The sequence below is a fragment of the Herpailurus yagouaroundi genome, unplaced genomic scaffold (genome assembly GCF_014898765.1).
Source record: "Herpailurus yagouaroundi ecotype Mexico unplaced genomic scaffold, PumYag 190, whole genome shotgun sequence".
Classification (NCBI taxonomy): Eukaryota; Metazoa; Chordata; class Mammalia; order Carnivora; family Felidae; genus Herpailurus; species Herpailurus yagouaroundi.
In genome coordinates this window covers 10,873,544-10,894,329 of record NW_024412421.1, presented here as the reverse complement: position 1 = coordinate 10,894,329, position 20,786 = coordinate 10,873,544, and the positions used below count along the sequence as shown (strand labels likewise).

The 20,786-nt window shown below is 44.2% G+C and overlaps 1 protein-coding gene and 1 long non-coding RNA gene across 4 annotated transcripts in view; both read left to right on the top strand.

Moving 5' to 3' along the window:
• The first annotated feature begins 11,517 nt into the window (after positions 1-11,517).
• LOC121045366 (uncharacterized) lies at positions 11,518-12,786 on the top strand. The gene is made up of 2 exons (XR_005797719.1): positions 11,518-11,665; positions 12,668-12,786. It is a non-coding gene; the product is annotated as an uncharacterized LOC121045366 (long non-coding RNA).
• A 3,602-nt stretch (positions 12,787-16,388) lies between these two features.
• Positions 16,389-20,786, top strand: part of KIFC3 (kinesin family member C3) — a 77,664-nt gene continuing 73,266 nt past the window's right edge. For 2 of the 3 annotated variants that reach the window (XM_040498136.1, XM_040498137.1), the window contains exons 1-2: positions 16,389-16,597; positions 17,863-18,370. In XM_040498136.1, coding sequence (XP_040354070.1) covers positions 18,140-18,370 — 231 coding nt within the window. In that variant the 5' untranslated portion in view covers positions 16,389-16,597; positions 17,863-18,139. The remainder of the gene's footprint in view (positions 16,598-17,862; positions 18,371-20,786) is intronic. The other variant, XM_040498139.1, reaches the window with a different exon arrangement.

Here is a 20,786-nt window from a genome sequence, read left to right as displayed (position 1 = left end):
GAATCACAGAATTTCACAGACTTGCTTACAAGGAAATCAAAGGGCACCCACCTGCCGGAAACAGCAGGAGCCTAACCATACATGCCCAAGGTTGCTAACATGAGAGAAATACGAATATTTCTCTTAAATTGTCAGCAAATGCTGGGACAGTGAATAGCACAACCAGAAACAGCACTCAGTGCTCGGGTGCTTGGGGATTGGGAGTGGTTCTCCTTGGCATTTCTTTTTGGTGTTTGTAGAGTATCTAGTAGAACGGTCCGTTGCTCTCTTAGAGCAGCAAAATGAAACAATGAAGTGGTCAGCTCTAGAGACGTTGTGGGTTTCTCTAATGTTTTATTTCATCATGAACTTCAGTTTCTGCTGAATGCGTGTTTAAATCTCTTCATCCTCCCTGCGTTTGTAAGCTGGATATTTGCGGTATCTTCGATGAGCTTTCTTCTTTTCTTCAAAAATATTTTTTCTTTTTTTAAATGTTTATTTATTTACTTTGAGAGAGAGAGCAGGTGCTTATGAGCTGAGGAGGGAGACAGAGAGAATCCTAAACAGGCTCCGCACTGTCAGCGCAGAGCCCAACACAGGGCTCGAGCTCACAAACCGAACCATGAGATTATGACCTGAGCCAAAATCAAGAGTCTTAACCAATGGAGCCACCCAGGCGCCCCCACAGTTTGCTTTCTTCCTCGTATTTGGTCGAGGATTTTATTACTTAGCCTAGACTCACTCTCCTCAAGGCCATTAGAATGTGAATGCCATCCACAACGTTCCTATGTTGCAATTGGTTCTTTATTGGGTTTTTGACCTTTAGTCTTGATGTTGCTTGAATTTGGTATTTATAGGACCTCGATGTCCCTGCTTCATCCTAGTCCTCAAGTCCTGGCTGGTCCAGCCTCCACCAGCCCTGGAAACGCCATCCTGCGTTTACTTTCCATGAGATGCTGTGTCTAGCTATTTTGGCTCTAGGCTTCTATTCCCTTTCTTATTATTTAAGAACATTTTAGATTTTTATAGTTAGGGAAATTATATGCGATACTCTAGTCCTTGTTTCTTTTGAGGTCTACAGTATATACATATATATCCCCAGACATTGAGACAATGTGTTTTTTGCTTTCCTTCTTTTATTGGGGTCCCAGCACGGCATTTGGTGATTTCCTTTATTTACATTGTGGAACACACTGAGGTATTCCACTGTTTTATAACTTTGGGAACATTGGTCTTCATAATACCCTTGAAATTTATTTTATCCAGACAGTTATGTAATTTTTCAAGAATATTGTCTATCTAGGAGAGCCTGGCTGACTCGGTCAGTAGAACAGGTGACTCTTGATCTTGGGGTTGTAAGTTTGAGCCCCATGTTGGGTACAGAGATCACTTAAAAATAAAATCTTTTAGGGAAAAAAAAAAGAATATTGTCCATCCAGAGGCTCAGAGTTGCCCATAATTCTGCTCATTTATAATCTCAGGGCTCCGATTCCTCCATTGAATGGATCCCAACCACATAAAAGCACATGCAAAATTGACTTTCAAAGCATACAGCCTTAATTTTAACAGATACTCTGTCTTTGACTTACTAAAGCAGAATAATTTCATTTAAGGACTTGATTTTTTTTTTTTTCCTCCCAAGCAACTCTATTCTTGCCAGGCTTTAACTCCAGGCAGAATGGAGACAGAAATGAATGTTGTTTATATTGATCTATACATTGATGTAAATGGTTAGGTAGCAATTCAGCCGACAGAAGTGAAAAAAATAGGAAGATAAAAACCACACTCCATCATATGACGCACATTGAACAAAAGAAATTATTTCTATTGGATTAGGTAGTTCAATTATCTACTTTCATGTAACTTTCTTTATTATTAACCAAACCCAAAACGAAACACTAAGTACGTCTGGTAGGTGCACAAAGCTTGTAAACCAGAAGTGCTTGGGCAGCCAGGATAAGAAGTGACATTTTTCAGGCTGAGCCTTTGTCATATGATAACCGCTGATCGAGTTGACAGGTCCATTAATCAAGGGACACTTACATCCAGCAAGCTGAAAAGACTGGCCTGAATTGTTGAGTATTCATTACAGGAAAGATAACTCTTATAAAAACCTCTAAGCAGAGCACACTTATCAACAAAAAAGAGGTAATGACTGTGACATCGATAGATACACAGTTTCCAAATGGAATTTCGGGAGGAAAAAAAATGGGGGAGTTTGGAGACTAAAGAAAGAACACATTTACATTTCAATGGGTGCCAGTCCAGAAGGTAATTTTTCACAAGAACCTAATATATTTTAAGTCCCCATGAAATTAATTGCAGGGGTTTCCCTTAGTTGGATTTTATTATGAAGCTGATGACTTTGCATTGAGCTAGTGGACCTTCTCCCCAAGTGCTTTGGTGACCTATTTGAGCATTGTTAGAATTTAAATTTTTTGTTTGTTTTGAGTTTGTTTTTCAAGGCTGTACCTGTGAAACTCTTTTTGAATTTGTCAGGTAAAACTGAGCTGATCCAAATAGAACATATGGTCTTTTATGTAACTGTATTAGATATAAAAGAGATACCTCTAATAAGCTTACAGGTTGAGGCATATATTCAGTGGCAGGTAAAGTGTAAAAATCAGGCACAGACCTGCCTCCTGAGTCCATCATTCATAACTGCTACATTCTTTTATGTTGTTAATGCCTGAACCAACTGCACCCGGCCAGTCATTCTCTTTCTTCAAAGCTGCCTCCGAATCCGGCCCATTTCATTCTGATTCCAGTCAGAAAAGGGCCAAGTCGTTTTCTGGTGGCAGTTTTTGCCTTTTCCAGACACTTCTAGATTACACATTTCCCAAGACAGAATGCAGAGGTGATATGCCCTAGCAGGGTCCGCTTCCCCCTTTGCGCCGGTGTGCACATACGTTCTTGTCAATGCAAGTGGCCTTGGTTTTGGTTTGGAAGATACGGTCCCTACAGTGGAATGGTCTGGTTTCAGTGTTATACTATCTGTGTTTCTGGGGTCGTGCAATAATAATTACAGCATATCAGTGATGTAAGTAGGTGTCAGCCAGTAAGCAGTTAGTGGGAACAGGTTTATAGAGTCATGCACTCTGCAGATGTAGATTACTTTTTGGCGAATGTGATTATGCTCTACGATGGGATCTGCCTTCAGAGACAGTTTATACATAGGACCGGTCAGTCTTGCTCCCCACTCAAAGGCCCTTCTTCCCTCAAGTGTCTGTAAAGCAGCCACCCTTTTAAATGTTTGCTTTGCCCAGAAGGTGGTCTCAGGAGCACGGCTCCTGGGGACAGATCATACAGCAAAGACACCGCATCATTCTCCTTCAGTTTTCGATTAAAAAAAAACAAAAACCAAAAACCTGTGTTTATTTGTTCCGTTGGTTGGTTGAGTCTTGCTTTTGGCAACCAGAAAGTAATTTAGAAAGCAAAGATCAGGTTGATAAAATGTTTTGGTGAGTTTTAAGGGGATGTGCCCACGAGCATTCCATAAGCACTAAAGTTTTTGATATTGTTTTCCTTCTCCCAGAATTGTCTTTAATATTTTCTATATTGCTAGTCAACCATATTTGGATTTTTTTTAACGTTTATTTATTTTCGAGAGACAGAGAGATAGAGTATGAACAGGGGAGGGGCAGAAGAAGAGGGAGACACAGAATCTGAAGCAGGCTCCAGGCTGTAAGCTATCAGCACAGAGCCTGACATGGGGCTCGAACTTGTGAACAGCAAGAACATGAACTGAGCTGTGGTCAGACACTTAACCGACTGAGCCACCCAGGTGCCCTGACATGTTTTTAACATTTCTTTCTTCTTCTTTTTTTTAAAGACTTTCTTTTAAAGTTTATTTATTTTTGAGAGAGAAAGAGAGAACTCAAATGGGGAAGGGGCAGAGAGAGAGAGAGAGAGGGGAAGAGAGAGAATTGAAAGCAGTCTCCACAACACCAGTGCAGAGCCTGATGCAGGGCTTGAACTCATGAACCATGAGATCATGACCTGAGCCAAAGTCTGAGGCTTAACCAACTGAGCCACCCAGGCACCCGGGATTTTTAACATTTCTTTCATCCCACTCTGGTGAAGGTTAAGAAAAAAAAAAGACATTTGAGAAGACATATGTACTCTTAATGAAATAATTTGTGCTTTTATTGGGTTTTCAGAGTTCTACACCATTGGTTCCTCAAAAGTACATTTCCTTCCAAGGAAAAGAGTTAATCGGGACAAGCGGTAACTTAAAAAAGGAACAAGTGGACCACGGCACACAGGTGTTGTTCTCTTGACTTTTTCATGTTTTAAGGATCCTAGTTGGCTGTTTCTTACATGTTCTGAGATTTACTCATTAAGCCATCACCAACAGAAAGGACTCTGAGTCACCCAAGTTGGGCCTCTCGGCTAACTTCACATTCGACCTAACTTCTTGCTGCTTTATAAAATAATTAAGCTCAGGGTTTCCTTCTTGAGCCTACAGTCGGTCCCCATTCCCCAGCCTTTCTCCCCATTGCTACTGGAGCTCTTTATCACTAGATGGTGCTAAGACTCGGGTTATAGCTGCCAGGACTCAGGAGAACAGTTGTTCTGGAGCCCGGCCAGCTGTAATTGGAGAACTGGAAGATTCCTTTAAAGCTCCTCTGGCAGCACTTTTGTTTCACGAGTGAGGAAATAGAAACTCCATGAAAATAAGTAATTTGCCAGAGTCCCCTCCACTTCTCCCCTTCTGTTGCTACTTCATTTTGTTTGTTTGTTTCTTGTTTGTTAACAGCTCCCATGTAAACTCATGGCCAGAGAAGGAGCCTGGGAACGAATGTAATTCAGAGAGAGACATGGTCAGATTCAATTCGCAGAAGGAGCATTCTGGCATCTGCAGGGTACCGTTAATTCATTCCTTCATTCACTCATTCATACATCTACAAAGCAGCTGTTGAACACTTACCTTTTGGTTTTTGTTTTTTTAATTTTATTTTGAGAGAGAGTTGGTGGTGGGTGGTGGAGAATTCTAAGCAGGTTCCACGCCAAGCGTGCAGCCTGACTTGGGGCATGATCCCATGACCCTGGGATCGTGACCTGAGCTGAAATCAAGAGTTGGATGCTTAATTAAGCCAACCAGGCACCCCTGGATACTTACCTTTTGTTTTGCACAATGCTAGGCACTGGGAATTAAAAAAAAATTAGACAAGGGTTCTATGAATTCATATTCTCTTAAGAAATACAGAAATGGAAAAAAAAATCACACCCTAAATCAAAGATGCTATAAAAGAGGTGATTATAGTATGCTTTGGTCACTTGGAGGAATGTGCAAGCAGCTGCTTGAGGAGCTGAAAGGGAAGATTTGTGGGAGATAATGTTAGAGACTGAAGGACACAAGGGCTTGTAGGCTGAGAAATGGGAGGCAGGGAAGACAGCATGGGGGAAGGTGGGTTGCTGGGGAGCTGCAGGCTGTGGCTGAGCCCAAAGGGCAGGGGCAAAGCTGTGGCTGGCAATCCTGGAAGCAGGGAACAGACTCTGAAGCCCTCATCCAAGGTGATTCGGGTTGTAACCAATATCTTTAGAGGCTTGTTACAGGTCTCGTGTTTGATTTACTTACGAAGCATTGATGAAATTAAATTTTTTTTTAATTTTTTTTTTCAACGTTTTTATTTATTTTTGGGACAGAGAGAGACAGAGCATGAACGGGGGAGGGGCAGAGAGAGAGGGAGACACAGAATCGGAAACAGGCTCCAGGCTCCGAGCCATCAGCCCAGAGCCTGACGCGGGGCTCGAACTCACGGACCGCGAGATCGTGACCTGGCTGAAGTCGGACGCTTAACCGACTGCGCCACCCAGGCGCCCCGATGAAATTAATTTTTAATTAAATGCACATATTACTTGGATGACACCTTTGAAATATTTTTAAAATGCAATTTAATGGCATTCCAAATTAAAGAACAGAAAATCCTCCCATAGAGCACTCCCCCCATAAAAGGATAAAAGGATGGAGAACCCCTGTTCCCCACCTCCCCCAGCACTGCCTGATAAGAATTAGGGAGAAACAGACCTCCCCTGGCCCCCTTTGTCATCTCCTTCCTCTTCTGGAACATGCTACTGTTGTTTTCCTCTTAGCTGTCCAAATCTGCTTCCACCAGAACTTTTCTCTTCTGGCTACCACCACTGATGACTGAAGACATTATTTCTCTCTCCTGGACCCACCACGACCAAGACCAGCCGGAAGTGGCCCACCTTGTGGGTTGCAGGACCTTTTCTTGTAGCTGGAGGGGCAGGGCTTTTGGGGCCATTGACGGGGGCTGCTCTGGGTAGGCTCTGAGCTGCCACTTTCCCCTGTAGGGGCTTGTCTTTTTAAGAATCTCCAAGTCCAGAGCCATCCTGTGTTCCCTTTGTCCTACTCAAGCACTAATTATATTTGTTACTACTGTGAACATCACTCAAATTAAACGTCCTGTGAATGGAATTACATTTCAAATGTGTCCTGGGGGTGAGGATGGGGGTGGGAGGGGCTGTGGGTGGAAAGAGGAGAAGCAGAGGCCTGGATAAAATGAAGACCCTTGAGGGGCGCCTGGGTTGCTGTTGGTTAAGTTTCTGACTTCGGCTCAGGTCATGATCTCATGGTTTGTGAGTTCAAGCCCTGTGACGGCTCTGGGCTGACAGCTCACAGCCTGGAGCCTGCTTCAGATTGTGTCTTCCTCTCTCTCTTCCCCTCCCCCACTCATACTCTGTCTCTCTCTCTCTCTCAAAATAAACATTTAAAAATTTTTTTAAAAATGAGGACCCTTAAAATGTTCTAAGCACACGATAATTTCTTTGTTTCATTTGCATAGATTTCCAAGTTCAGTGTTTCCTTTAAGAGGTAATAAAAGTTCCTGTTTATCGAAGGCTTACTCCCTTACCAGTGTCAGGCATTTTTAGCATTTTGTCTCTAATCCTCAGGGATCCCCTCAGAGCCTCACTCTGAGCCAGCACATTATGGGGGCTCAGTGAAGGTCTGCCCCCATTGACTGTCCTCATTACAAAGGAAGAAGTTCAATGGGGCGCCTGGGTGGTGCAGTCGGTTAAGCGTCCGACTTCAGCCAGGTCACGATCTCGCGGTCCGGGAGTTCGAGCCCCGCGTCAGGCTCTGGGTTGATGGCTCGGAGCCTGGAGCCTGTTTCCGATTCTGTGTCTCCCTCTCTCTCTGCCCCTCCCCCGTTCATGCTCTGTCTCTCTCTGTCCCAAAAATAAATAAATGTTGAAAAAAAAATTAAAAAAAAAAAAACAAAGGAAGAAATTCAACTCACCAGTGGGCCCCATTTCTTCATTCACACGTGCATTAACTAAGCACAGTAAAACCCTGGACTGCAAGTAACTTGTTCTGCAAGTGTTCCGCAAGATGGGCAAACATTTCTAATACATTTTAACTTGATAAACGAGCGATATCTTGCAATACGAGTGTCACCGAACATCACATCCTCACAACTGAGCCAATGGTTCTCTCTCTCACTCGGGATTGTGGGTGATTGTCACTGCAATGTCACATTTCTGCAAAATCCTGAAAAGGAGGCAAAAGCAAGTGTTATTGCATAGGTTCCCTGTTAAAATTGCATGAAAAGAAAAAGATTCCATTGAGCCAATAGATAGCAGTGATTCCGTAAATGATGGTGAAAGTCGTCCTACACAATAACCCTCCTCTCTCTTGTCTCCCTCACACCAGCCACGAACGTTTTCCAAGGTAAGTGCAGGCTAATTTGTTTATTTTTCTTTAGATTTTGTATTTTCTTTATTATTTTGTATTATATGACAGTATTGTAATCATTTTCATATGGATATTTTTGGGTTGCAGGATGAATTGTCTGAGTTTCCATTATTTCTTATGGGGAAATCCGCTTTGACATACAAGCACTTTGGATTACAAGCATGTTTCCGGAACAAATTACGCTTGCAAACCAAGGTTTTACTGTACTTAGTTTAGAAAGAGGTTAAGGGAAACGTCTCTGAGGTGACCTGTGAGGAACAACAGAAGAGATCCCAGACACAGGCAGCCCGAGATAGCCCAGCCCACCAGGATTTGCACCCCGAAGCTCATCCTCACTCTTTGATGGTCCTTACACACTCCCGTACTGCCATTCCCTGAGCTGGAGACGACTTTGCCTGTAGGAAAAGGTTATGTTGCTCACATTGTACCCTTGTGCCCGCCCTGCCCCCTTTGTACCATGGTGAACGTGCCACATCACCAGCGACTGCTGGGGAAGTGCCAGCTCCCTGGACCACGGTTCTTCCTGCCACTGGTGACGTCTCCTTGAGAGCTTCCAGGGATGCTCTTCACCCCAGTCGACCCTGTGGGATCTAGGAGACCGACAAGTTAGTCATCGGAGGAATCAGAGGGAAGGACGTTGAGATGAATTGATCATGGTGATGAGTGCAAACACATAAGTTAATTTCATTCATATGCCCAGTTTGATTTTCTACCCTTCACTCTGCCCTTAGGTGATTTCCTTGGTAGGCATGAGGAGCCCTTCATCTGCCGCACTCGTGGTTTACTTGTTTGCGTGTTTGTTGTTTTGTAGGTCACGTATTTTGAAATAAAACCAGTAGTTCAGGGTATTTAGTTACCTACACATTCCCCCCCCCCCTCCCTCATTCTCACTGTCTATCACTCAGGGTGTGGAAGGGGAACGGTGTGGGGGAATTTCTAAGGCCAGTGTAGACAACATAATCTTGGGGTCTGTAGCAGCTCGGTAGGGATGAATGAGCCCCCTGGGGGAGCTTCTGAAAGCTTGGGGTGAGAACAGTTATAATTAGTGTATCTCTTTCACTACTGCCCTTTTTATTCCTAACTAAAGTCAGCATGCCATTTTAACTGCTCTGCCGAACTTTTCTCAAATTTGGAAGTGGAAGCAGGGAAAATAAGCAGAGAGCACACATTAGTGAACTATTTTTGGCGTGTGGAAAATAAGTGTCTTTAGTGAAGACATTTCTGGAAAGGCTTGGTCTCTCCTCTCTGAATCTTTTTGCCCACCCCAGTAAAAGTGGTAGGTAGGGCAGACACGGCTTTGAGAAAATCTAACTTTGAGGTGGCCATGGTCCTATATGTTACTTTAAGACTACAAGAATGTGGGGCGCCTGGGTGGTGCAGTCGGTTAAGCGTCCGACTTCAGCTCAGGTCACGATCGATCTCGCGGTCCGTGAGCCCGAGCCCCGCGTCGGGCTCTGGGCTGATGGCTCGGAGCCTGGAGCCTGTTTCCGATTCTGTGTCTCCCTCTCTCTCTGCCCCTCCCCCATTCATGCTCTGTCTCTCTCTGTTCCAAAAATAAATAAAAAACGTTGAAAAAAAAATAAAAAAAAAAAGACTACAAGAACATAAAGCAAAAGTGTCTGTTTGTTTACCTTCTTTTCCATAAACCCAGAGAATATTTGGTAAAATTTATTTATGCATTTGTCTGTCTTGATACAAATGGACACTAAGTTTGTTTTGAGAATTCAGTTATATATATTTTTTTTCTTAAAATTTTCAAGGGAGCGAGGGATAAAAAAAAGGTGTGCTTGTGAATTCGTGAGCAGTAGAAAGTAAGCTGCATTTAACGACCCACCAGGAGCAGAATAACAGAGAAAGACAATGCCGGCTGCCACGTTGTGCACTCCATTTCTCTACGAGTGGTGCACAAAACTCAACATCACATGTCCGTCTACTATGGGACAGGAAGGAAAAAATAAAAACAAATGAGACAAAAACAATGACAAAACACAAACCTAAAAGCTGTTCAGCTGCTTCTGAACTCTGGGAAAAAGAAAGTTTCATCAAGCGGAAGCGTGCTCTTCATCCTGGGGACATTTTATCGATGGACCTTCGGGTTGCGCAGTGAGGCTCTGAGACCAAACTAAACTACAGTTCTCTGCTTGCTAAGTGTTAAGTTAATTTGAAAAGGCAGAGGAAGGAAATTTTTGTTGAGGTTTGGGGAGGCAGGGGAGGTGGGGTCCAAGGAGACTCTGGGAAGTGAAAAATGAGAGAAGAATCTCAGGAGGCCCAGGCTGAAGTCAGGGGACTGAGAGCAAGGTTCAAAAATACGCTTTCCCAAGGAGGGAGGGCTGGCGTCTCAGGGATGCTGATGCCTGGCCTTCAGGTTCACTCTGTTTCCTGGGGAGGCTGGCAACAACCAGGATAATACACACTTCCCTCTGGAGTTCCTTGGAAAGACACACGGCACCAGGGAGGGTGGGCCTGTGCCACCCTACCTGGAAAGTAAAGCCTTGACCTATCTTTAGAAAATGGATTTTATGACATATGAAATGTTACTGATATTACTAATACCAAATTCTGGGCTCATTGGTTTCTGTGATGCTGGCCTCATAAAGGTACTTGGGAGGTGTCTCGTGCCTATTTTCTGGAAGAGATTGTGCAGAGCTGGTCTGACATCTTCTCCAAATGTTTGGTAGAATTCCCCAGTGAACATCTGGTCCTGAATTTTTGTTTTGTTTGGTTTTGTTTTTCCAGAAGGATTTGACTGTAAATTTAATTCCTTATAACAGATATATAACTGTTTAGTGTGTCCATTTCTTCTTGGGTGAGTTTTGGTAATTTGTGGTTTTAAGGAAGTGGTCCATTTCATCTAAGTTGTCAAACTTATGTGGGTAGAGTTGTTTGTAATATTTCCTTAGTATTATCCCTGAAATGTCGGCAGGGGGTCTCATTTCTGATATTGGTGATTTCTGGCTACTCTCTTTTTTGCTTTGTCCATCTGCGTAGAAGTGGATCAGTTTTATTGATCTTTTCAAAAAACTAGCTTTTGGTTTGATTGGCTTTTCTCTATCATTTTTCCAGTTTAAATTTTATTGATTTCTGCTCTTAACTTTATTATTTTCTTGCTTTTGCTTGCTTCAGATTTATTTTATTCTTATCCTTGTTTCTTTTAACATTTTTTTTTGTTGTTGTTTTTGAGAGAGGGAGAGACGGAGTCAAGAGCAGGCTCCAGGCTCTGAGCTGTCAGCACAGAGCCTGATGCGGGGCTCAAACCCACAAACTGTGAGATTATGACCTGAGCTGAAGTTGGACACTTAACCGACTGAACCACCCAGGCGCCCCTATTCTTATCCTTGTTTCTTAAGGTGGAAGCTTTGCTTTCGGGACTGAGACCTTTTCTAATGTAAACATCTATACATTTGCCTTGAAGCACCTCTTGTTTTTCATCCCACAAACTTCGTATGTTGCGTTTCCATTTTCATTCCATTTCAAGTATTTTCTAATTTCTATTGAGACTTCGGTTTTGATTCATGTATTATTTAGAAATGTGTTTAATTTCCAAATACTTAGAGATCTTCCAGATATTTTCTATTGATTTCTAGTTTAATTCCTATATGGTCAGAGAACATACTTTATGGGATTTAAATTCTTTAACAATTATTAAAGTTTGTTTTATGACCCAGAACACAGTCAATCATGGAGAACCCTCTATGGGCACTTCAAACGAATGTGTGTTCTACTCTTACTGGGTGGAATATTCCATAAATGTTAATAAGAGTCAGTTGGTTGATGATGATACTCACTTCTATATCCTTGATGATCTTCTGCCAATTGTTCTATTAATTACTGAGAGATGTGTTGAAGTTTCTAACTATAATTTGGGATTTGTCCATTTTGTCCATTTTGTTCTATCAGTTTTTGCTGCCTGCATTTTGAAGCTCTGATCCCAGGTGCATATGCAGTGAAGATTGTTACATTTTCTCGGTAAGTTGACCCTCTTATCATTATCTAACGTCTGTCTTTTTCCCCGGAAATTTCCTTGCTCTAAATTTGCTTTGTCTGATATTGCTGTAGCCACTCCAGCTTTCTGTCAGCATGGTATATATTTTTGCATCTTTACGCTTTTAATATACCTACATCACTATACGTAAAGTAGGTTTCTTACAGGCCGCATAGTTAGATCTTTTTAAAATTCCAATTTAACAGTTTCTGTCTTTTAATCCATATGTTTAGACTATCTACGTTTAATGTAATTACTGTTATATTTGAATTTAGGTCTACCGTTTTATTATTTGCTTTCTATTGTCCTCTCCAGTTTTTGTTTTTCTATTTACCTTTCCTTTTAGGTTATTTGGACATTTTTTTTTGTATGCCATTTAAATTTATCTATTGGATGTTTCATTATATTTCTTTGTACAGTTCTCCTATACAAAAAAATTTCTTTATTTATATATTAGGGCATGCTAGTTTCAGTTCTATACAAAAAAGTTCTAGATTTTCTATTCAAAGAAATATTCTACAAAAAAATTTTAAACTTTGCACAGTCCACTTAGAATAGCTATTCCACCACTTGGAGTGGAATGCAAAAATTCTTTTGGCACGTGTGTTTTCTTTACTCCTTCCCACTTGGGCCCATTGGAACGTACGGAAAATTATTGTTACTAACATGAATGCGCATTGCACCAACCCCCTTGAAGTAAAAATGAACGTGTAAGACTTCTAGTTAAGCATAAGGTCTTGAGCACACGCATTTATTTCCATCCCTTCCTGAACCTGAATGAAATGACTGTAAAAGGTGTAAAATGTAAAAACCTATAAGGAGGGAGATAATAGAAGAGGGCAAACATTGGACAAAATGTGTCAAGAAATCTGGACTTAGAAAGACCTGGCATGGAGGAGTGGGCTGATGAGGCATCGAACACCAAACAGGGATTAAGTCAAAATCTGACTCTGAACAATGAGACCTCTGGCCTCCTTCTCTCTCAGGTCTCAGAATACCAGCACCCAGGATTATATCCAACCTCTGCAGGAGATGGGACTATGTGCTTTTGGGGAAATTGACCAGCTCAAGAGAAAGGACCTAATAAAACTGACAATCGAGTCTCTCCAGTGAAATGTCCCAGCCATCACCTGTTAGGAAGTCCTCCAACCAGAAGCTCCACCCACACAAACAGCTTCCAATTGCCTTTGTAATACTCCATCTGTAAATATGAACAGAGAGTCAAGAATAATCTAATAGGAAGTCTGGCTGACAAATAGATACCAACACAAAGCAAACAGGAAAAAAGAAAGAGAAAACAGGCAATCCAGATGGCAGGAGACAGAGAAAGAGAAAACCCAAACCCTATAATTAATAGTCCCAGAGAGATGAGACGCAATTGCACGCTTGGAGTGCAATAAATTAATAAATAAATATTCAAAAAACAAGAAAAATCTCTGGGGAATTAAACAAATACGGGGCGCCTGGGTGGCTCAGTTGGTTAAGCGTCCAACTCTCTGTTTTGGCTCAGGTCATGATCTCACAGTTTCATGAGTGTGAGCCCCACATCAGGTTCTGTGCTGACAGCATGGAGCCTGCTTGGGATTCTCTCTCTCTCCCTCTCTCTCTCCCCCACCCTGCTCATGCTGTTTCTGTCTTAAACTTAAAAAAATAGGGGCGCCTGGGTGGCGCAGTCAGTTAAGCGTCCGACTTCAGCCAGGTCACGATCTCGCGGTCCCGTGAGTTCGAGCCCCGCATCAGGCTCTGGGCTGATGGCTCAGAGCCTGGAGCCTGTTTCCGATTCTGTGTCTCCCTCTCTCTCTGCCCCTCCCCCGTTCATGCTCTGTCTCTCTCTGTCCCAAAAATAAATAAACGTTGAAAAAAAAATAAAAAAAAAATATGTGAGGTGGGGGAATCGATAGGTACGTTGGAAGATAGGGTTGAGGAAATTTCTCAGGAGCTGGAACAAGAAGATAGAGATGATACATAGAAGAGAAAAGAAAGGTAGAATCAAATTAGAAATGCCAAAGGGGGATCCAAGGGAATTCCAGAGAAAACCGAGAAAATGGAGGGAAGGAAAATATCAGCGATATAACACAGGAAATTTCCTGAAACCAAAGCATATGAATTTCTAGACTGACAATGTCCTGTTGAGTTCCCAGCACAATGGATGACTCATTCTTTAAAGAAGTCACAAATCTCAGGTGCGTCCTGATATTTTCCCAGTGTGTTTTACTCAGATGTTCATCGCTAAGTGAAGGAGGAAAAGAAAATTCTCTCTCCCTAAATAAAGCTTCCCCCTTAAAAAAATTTCCCATTACAAACAAGAGTGAATGAAAGCCTTTGAATTTTGACGTCATGCTGTGAGGAACTTTAAAGGTAACTCTAGCCAACATCTTCTAGTCCAGAAGCATGAATTTTGTGTCCTTCCCTTCATAAGACAAAAGGTACTAACTGTAGTTTAAAAGGCTATAATGACTTTCAGGTTTTTTTTTTAAGTTTATTTATTTGGGGAGCAGTGTAGGAGAGGAGCAGAGAGAGAGAGAGAGGGAGAGAGAGAGAATCCCAAGCGATCCACCCTGTCAGTACAGAGTCCAACTCGGGCTCCATCTCACAACCTCAAGATCATGAACTAAGCCAAAATGAACAGTCCGATGCTTAACCGACTGAGCCCACCCAAGCGCCCCCCTGACCTTCAGATTCTTAAAGTGCCACTACGTACCCACCGAGCACATTAATAAGTGTTTAACAGAATTCCATCAGTAACGGCAAAGACAGTGCCTTCACAGATACGCACACAGAGAAGTTTATCACAGTTGACCCGGGGTAAATTTGCCTCATCATTTTCTACAAGGTAATTTATCACAATGAACCCGATCTGCAAGCAATACGTTGATGAGTGAAAACCTGGGTTTCATTTCTGGGCTTATTTACAATTCACCCTTTCTGCTGGGACCACCAATTACTAAGAAGTTGTTATGGTATTTGCCTTGAATTGGTTAATAGGGTTTTTGTCTCCACCAATAGGAGACCCAGTTTCAGACTAATGGAGCTATAGGTATAAACCTCTAAAGCTTATTGCTAACCTCTTTGCTAATCCCTCCTACCATCTGATCACTCAGTACTATTGTTTTCTGCTTGTTAAAAAGCACATAAAAAGTGGGTTACTTATCATGAATCTGAGGGGAGAACCATTTTAGGACTTTTGGATTAATGTTTCATCGAGGGGAGAAATCAATGACATTAAATCATCATAGAAATTCTTACAAAGCTTGGTTTTCTGTGACTATTTCCCTTACACAAAATAAAGTTGAAGATCACGGTCTCCAGGGAATCTAAATTCTTTAGATTTTTTTTTTTCTTCTAGCAGAATTTTCACAAACATGAACAATTACGTCTGAACCTCCACAGTTTTTCCTTCAGGCTGCCTGAAAGTATCATAAGCATAAAGACGCAGTACATCTTTTTGTTAAAAACACTATGTAGTGATTCTTAGGGTTTCTGTTTAGCGAGAGAGATGCTTTGGTGGTCTGCACACAGAATAGAAAATGAGATTCACTAGGCGTCTTAACACGGGTCCTGAATTTCATCTCTCTGTGTGGTCCTTCTTCAATCAGATAAATCACATCTTGTTCACTCCCAGCTTTATACTAAAGAAAACAATGACTCCCAGACACCTCTTACTTCCCAAGGGCATCAAAATAACAAATGAACACCCAAGTGGACACAAAGGAGCTAGTAACCTAGTAGACTCCCTCAAATGTGTGGCAATTTTGAGGTATTGGATAAAAAAAATGACTTAATATTAAAACTTTGGTTTCTGATTTATTTTTAAAGACAAAGATGCTACAACAATAAGTTTTCAGATTCTTTTTTTAAGTCAATTTTTTTAAATGTTTATTTTTGAGAGAGAGAGAGACAGAGCATGAGCGGGGGAGGGGCAGAGAGAGAGGGAGACACAGAATCCGAAGCAGGCTCCAGGCTCTGAGCTGTCAGCACAGAGCCCGACGCGGGGCTTGAACTCACAAGCTGTACGATCACGACCTGAGCTGAAGTCGGACACTCAACCGGCGGAGCCACCCAGGTGCCCCAAGTTAATTTTCTTTTTTTTGTAATCTCTACACCCAACATGGGGCTCAAACTCACAACCCTGAGATCAAGAGGCTCATGCTCTACTGGCTGAGCTAACCAGGTGCCCCCAGAGTGCTTCAAAATTGCTCTGTGAAGGAATCTTCTGGCATCTGGCCTTAATCTGAAATATATACTCTTGAACAATAAGATGAAGGAAAAGAAGCTTTAAAATTCTCTTACACGCTCATCTCTTCGGCAGACCCTCTTACAGGATGTACCTGCCCCGCCTACAACAGAAAGCTGGGCGGGTCCCATCTGTGTTCTGCACCTACAGACTCTATTCAGAGTCGCAAAGGAAAACAAACTCCTTTTGATTGATCATTTCTTTGTTCTGCTCGTAAAAGAGTTACCCCAGGTCATAGTTGGGCTCATGAAATTCATATAAGGAGAAGATTTTCAGAACCCAACACCTGAGTGTTTGTTTGGGGAAGGAAATTACACCTGTCGGACCGGAACGAGTGTGGACCGACGGTGCAGCTTGGGGCCAGCCACGAGAGTGACATTTCTAATCTGCTTTGCGCCTTAACACCCAGATGGAGAGGGAGAGAGAGGAGGGAGACCGGCTGTCTGTGACCAGATTCATTAAAGAGTTGGGGCCAGGTTGGGTCGGACAAGAGACGGGGCCGCTCCAGCTTGGAAGGCTACGTTTCCCAACAGGACACTATATTCCAGCACCTGCAGACAGCTCGCTTCTGCTAGGATCACTCTGTACCGTTCTCTTTCTTCAGCAATCAACATGTTTATTTAGAAAAGCTGACTGCCTGGAAAGCCTGGTGTCCAGGTTGGAGGCGCCTGGGAGGCCACAGGTAGGGAAAGATGTACCCTACCTCTCTGTCTGCTTCTCCCAGCCTGATATTGGGTTTGGAGCCAGGAGCCCTGCCAACTGAGGACCCAGTGGGTGGAGGGAGTCCTCCACTGCCCAGCCCCATCCAGGGACACGGGTGGAGCTCTCCCTGCACCTAGCTAAGGGTCCCTAGAGGTCAAGGACCTCCCTTCTCTGTTGGAGCGGGGGTGGGCATAGGCTTATAAGTCGCTGTGTGGGGGGAGAGGGTGTTTACCTGGTCTCCAGCCCCTCGCTCACTCCCTCTTTCCCTTCTAAGCTCCCTGAAGAGTTGGACAATCCAAAACATTTCCTCTGTGCTCTATCTCATCTTGGTTTGACAGAAATTCTGTGTCTCGAAGGGCCTCCCCTTCCTGTCACAACTTTACTGAGCCCCCTCCACGTGTCAGGCTCTGTCCAGCTGCCTGAGATACAACGGCAAACAAAATAGGCAAAGATCCCCACCCTGTAGGACTTACTCCCCCTCATAGAGAAGAACAGACCTGAACATTGGGTACAACCACTAAGTATATCATTTAGCATGCCAGGGGTATTGAGTGCTATGAAGGGAAAACTAAGGCAAGGTGGGGGACATGGGAGGGCAAAGATGGAAGAAGGGGGTGAGGAATGGTAAGGCCGTCAGGCTCCATCTCCTTGAGAAAAGAATCTGAGCCATGTGGATATCTGGGGAAAGGGTACCCAGGTAGAGGAAACAGTCAGTGCAAAGGCCTTGAGGGTGCCCAGTGGATGTCAAGAGCAGGGTGGAGGAGTATAGAGCGGTGGCAAGTTCAGAGCAGAGAGGCCTCGAGGGCCCCTGTGAGACTCGGGCATTTACTCCCAAGGGATATGGAGGCCATCAAAGGCTCTGAGCAGGAGTGAGTTGATTCGACTCTGATTTAAGCACGACGGTCTGGCTGCCGAGCCGAGACGTAACAGTAGTGAGTCAGGGACTGGAGCCAACTGTAGGTGTCAGGCAGGGAAGGTGGGAGCTGTGGAGGTGGTGGTGTGAAAGAAAGGAGGAGTCCACAAGTCATGGGAGGGAGGCAGCTACTATTAGCTGGAGTGGGAAGGCTGGGGGTGAAGCAGGATTTGGGGGGAGATGAGAATCAGGGTTCACTTGTGGACATCTTGCGTTCCCACTTGAATGTCAGGAGCCTAATTAACTTTATTCTTGCCCCCCACCCCCCCCCCCCCGCCCCGCCCTGTTCTGCCACAATACCACTTCTTCTCAAAACTGAATGGACCTCAAAGGAGACACACCAGCTAGAAAACCCAGAAGACAACATTTCAAGACCCTTGCTTGCGACCCAAATCGGTCCCTGGAGGCTGAAGGAGATCCTGCCCTCAAAGCCTTTTAATTGCCGCACTAAAGACTGAATGGCCGCCTTGTTCAGCACCAAAGCTACGTCTGGTCCAGCGAGGAATTGGTGAACCAAGCAGAAAATTCCAGGGCACAGGCTATTACAGGCTCCAATTTGGAAGCTTCTTCTCCCACAGCCTGACAGAGCAAGCCGGGCCACAGGCTGCCATGTTTGTGGTTCCAGCCCTGGTGTGGCTGAGCTCGAACAGCTGGGTCCTGCGGAGGGGGCAGAGAGAAGAGGGGGACAGAGACCCCAGTGCAGGCCAGGAAGAGGCCCCTGGCTGTCACGGCTGGCACTGGCCTGGACCCTGCGCCTCCAACCGAGCTGTTCTTGCCGAGCTTCAAGCCCCCTCCCTAGGAAGCATCCTGGTCTCAGAGCCAACGGGCCACAGTTTACAGGTAAGGACGGCTACCAGATGTTGCCAGGGGGTTATATTGTCTTTAGATAAAGGAAATAACCTTCTCCAGAAAGGAGCATGGATGTTTTCCTTCAAGTCCTGCAAACACGTCTCAAGGTGGCCAGATTTAGGTATATCTAGTATCTTCTGTACTCAGAAACTCCTGCCAACTGACAAGATTTCACAGAGTACTAGGTTTTTCCTGTGGTGAGTATCTGTTGAGCTAAGGCCGAGTTGAGCACCCAGCTCCGTCACTTCCTGGCCGTAGGACCTTGAGCAAGTTACGTAATCATCCCATGCCTCAGTTTGCTCATTTGTAAAGTGGGGGTAATAACACACAGTAATGAGGCAATACATGTGAAGTGCATAGCGCAGCATCTGGTGGAAAGGAAGCGCTCAGTAAATGATTTATATTCACCTTCTGACGATACTATGGTTGGATCTCTGTCAGGTAGTTCAGAATTCTTTGAAAATCCTTTTATCTGAAACATCTCAATTTGCCTATGAGATCATCTGTCTTTGAAACTCTTTCTCACAGGGTTTCTCCTACACAGTAAGTGCTCCATGATGTTTATTTAGAGGAATTTGAATACAATTGTGTGGCCCAGCGTGAGGACATTGGCTCTGCCCTATACTGGCTGTGTGACCCTGGGCAAGTCACAAAACATTTCTGAAACCTCAGTGACTGGACCCTATTCAGATGGGAGGGACGGACCATCTCACTGGCTTGTCACAATGAAAAGAGATAGCAAATGCCAAGGGCTTTGAATAAATGCCCAAGTGACTTGTGTTCTTAAACTGCTTTTATTGAATTGAATTATGAGATGGAGTTATTGAATTTTTATTTCTATTGCTGTTGTTGCCTTATTGTTGATATAATGGCAGAGCCTGAGACAGGGGTTGATTGGTTTTTGAGTGATGCCCAATTTGTTGCCCGGAATCTCATTAATTATTTACAAGTTTGGTAACTAGTTCTCCTTGACTGATTTATTGCTTCACTCAGTAAATATGTATTGAGCATTTGCTCTGAACCAGGCCCCGTTCCAGGCCGTGAATAGGCCACCACGATTCTCTCCGGGAACTTGCATTCCCTGTAGCTGAGGCAGGCAGGAAACAATTTCAGATGGTGATAAGAGCCATGATGAAAATAAAACACAGAAAGCAAGCAGGTTGAGGGAGGCTGGGCTGGTCAGGGAAGGCCCTTCCCAGGAAGTGACATCTTTAAGACCCGAGGATGGGCAGGAGCCGGCCTTGAGAAAAGAAGGATAAAGGACGGGTATGCGTACATGGAGGGGTGGATGGGGTGGCCCAGATGGGGGAGCACCCACAGCAGAGACCCTGGTGGGGAGGAACCTGGCAGGGTGACAACCCAGAGAGATGCCCGTATGGCTGGAGAACACAGGGCAGAGCGCATTAGAGAGATGGACTGGACACGTCCAATGGGACCTCAAGGGCGGTTGTAGGGAATTTGGATTTTATTTTCACGTGATAGGGAGCCACCGGAGGGTTGCAACTCTTCCCCCCAGGTATGGTGTGGACCGCTCTCCCACCTTCTCCGGGTCCCAAATGCCCCTTTCAGCGACGCTTTCCCTGACTACCCTACCTAAAGTTGCAGTCCCGCCATTTCAAGCTCTGGATTGAGGTCAGCTGCTCACCACGCTGCATGGTCTTCCTTCTCTGTGTCGTTTTTCTCCACAGCACTTCTTATCCTCCACCACAGTCTACGTTTTACTCTTTAATTTCGGGGGTCATCCCCTCCCTGACAAGCACGAGACGTCTAGCAAGGTCAAGGAATTGCTAGAACAGTGCTGGCCCAGAGGAAGTGTGCAAATATTTGTCAGATGAAACCTGAATAAAGTGACAAGCCGTAGATTATGCTTTTACAAGGTCCCTCTGGCTGCCTCGTGGAAGGAGGACTGGGGGACACAGGGAGCCTAATGAGACGACTTCCAAAGCCCCCTGGGATGAGGATGGTGAGGGGTGGTCTGGTTTAACATTATCCTGCACGCAGCACCCAGTGCTAACAACTGGGTTGTGGGTTTGGGTAATGAGTTCTCGCTCCAGGATTTTGATTTGAGCGACGGTGGCCATTTCTTGAGACTGAGAAGGCTGGGGAGAAGTGGACAGGGGAGGGGACAATTCGACGGGGGAATCAGCTGAAGGGATCTCTGTAAGATAGCTAAGAGTGCGTTGTCTATGGTAAAAGGTTTTGACGCAAAAAAAGTACTTAAAGCAATGGAGAAACTGTCAGGTGGACAAATGCGTGTTGCACAAGCATCATGCAATTTTAGGTTCGGGAAAAAAAAAAATCCAAAACCTAGATTGAAATAAGTTTGGGTAGGGGCGCCTGGGTGGCTCAGTCGGTTAAGCGGCCGACTTCAGCTCAGGTCACGATCTCGCGGTCCGTGAGTTCGAGC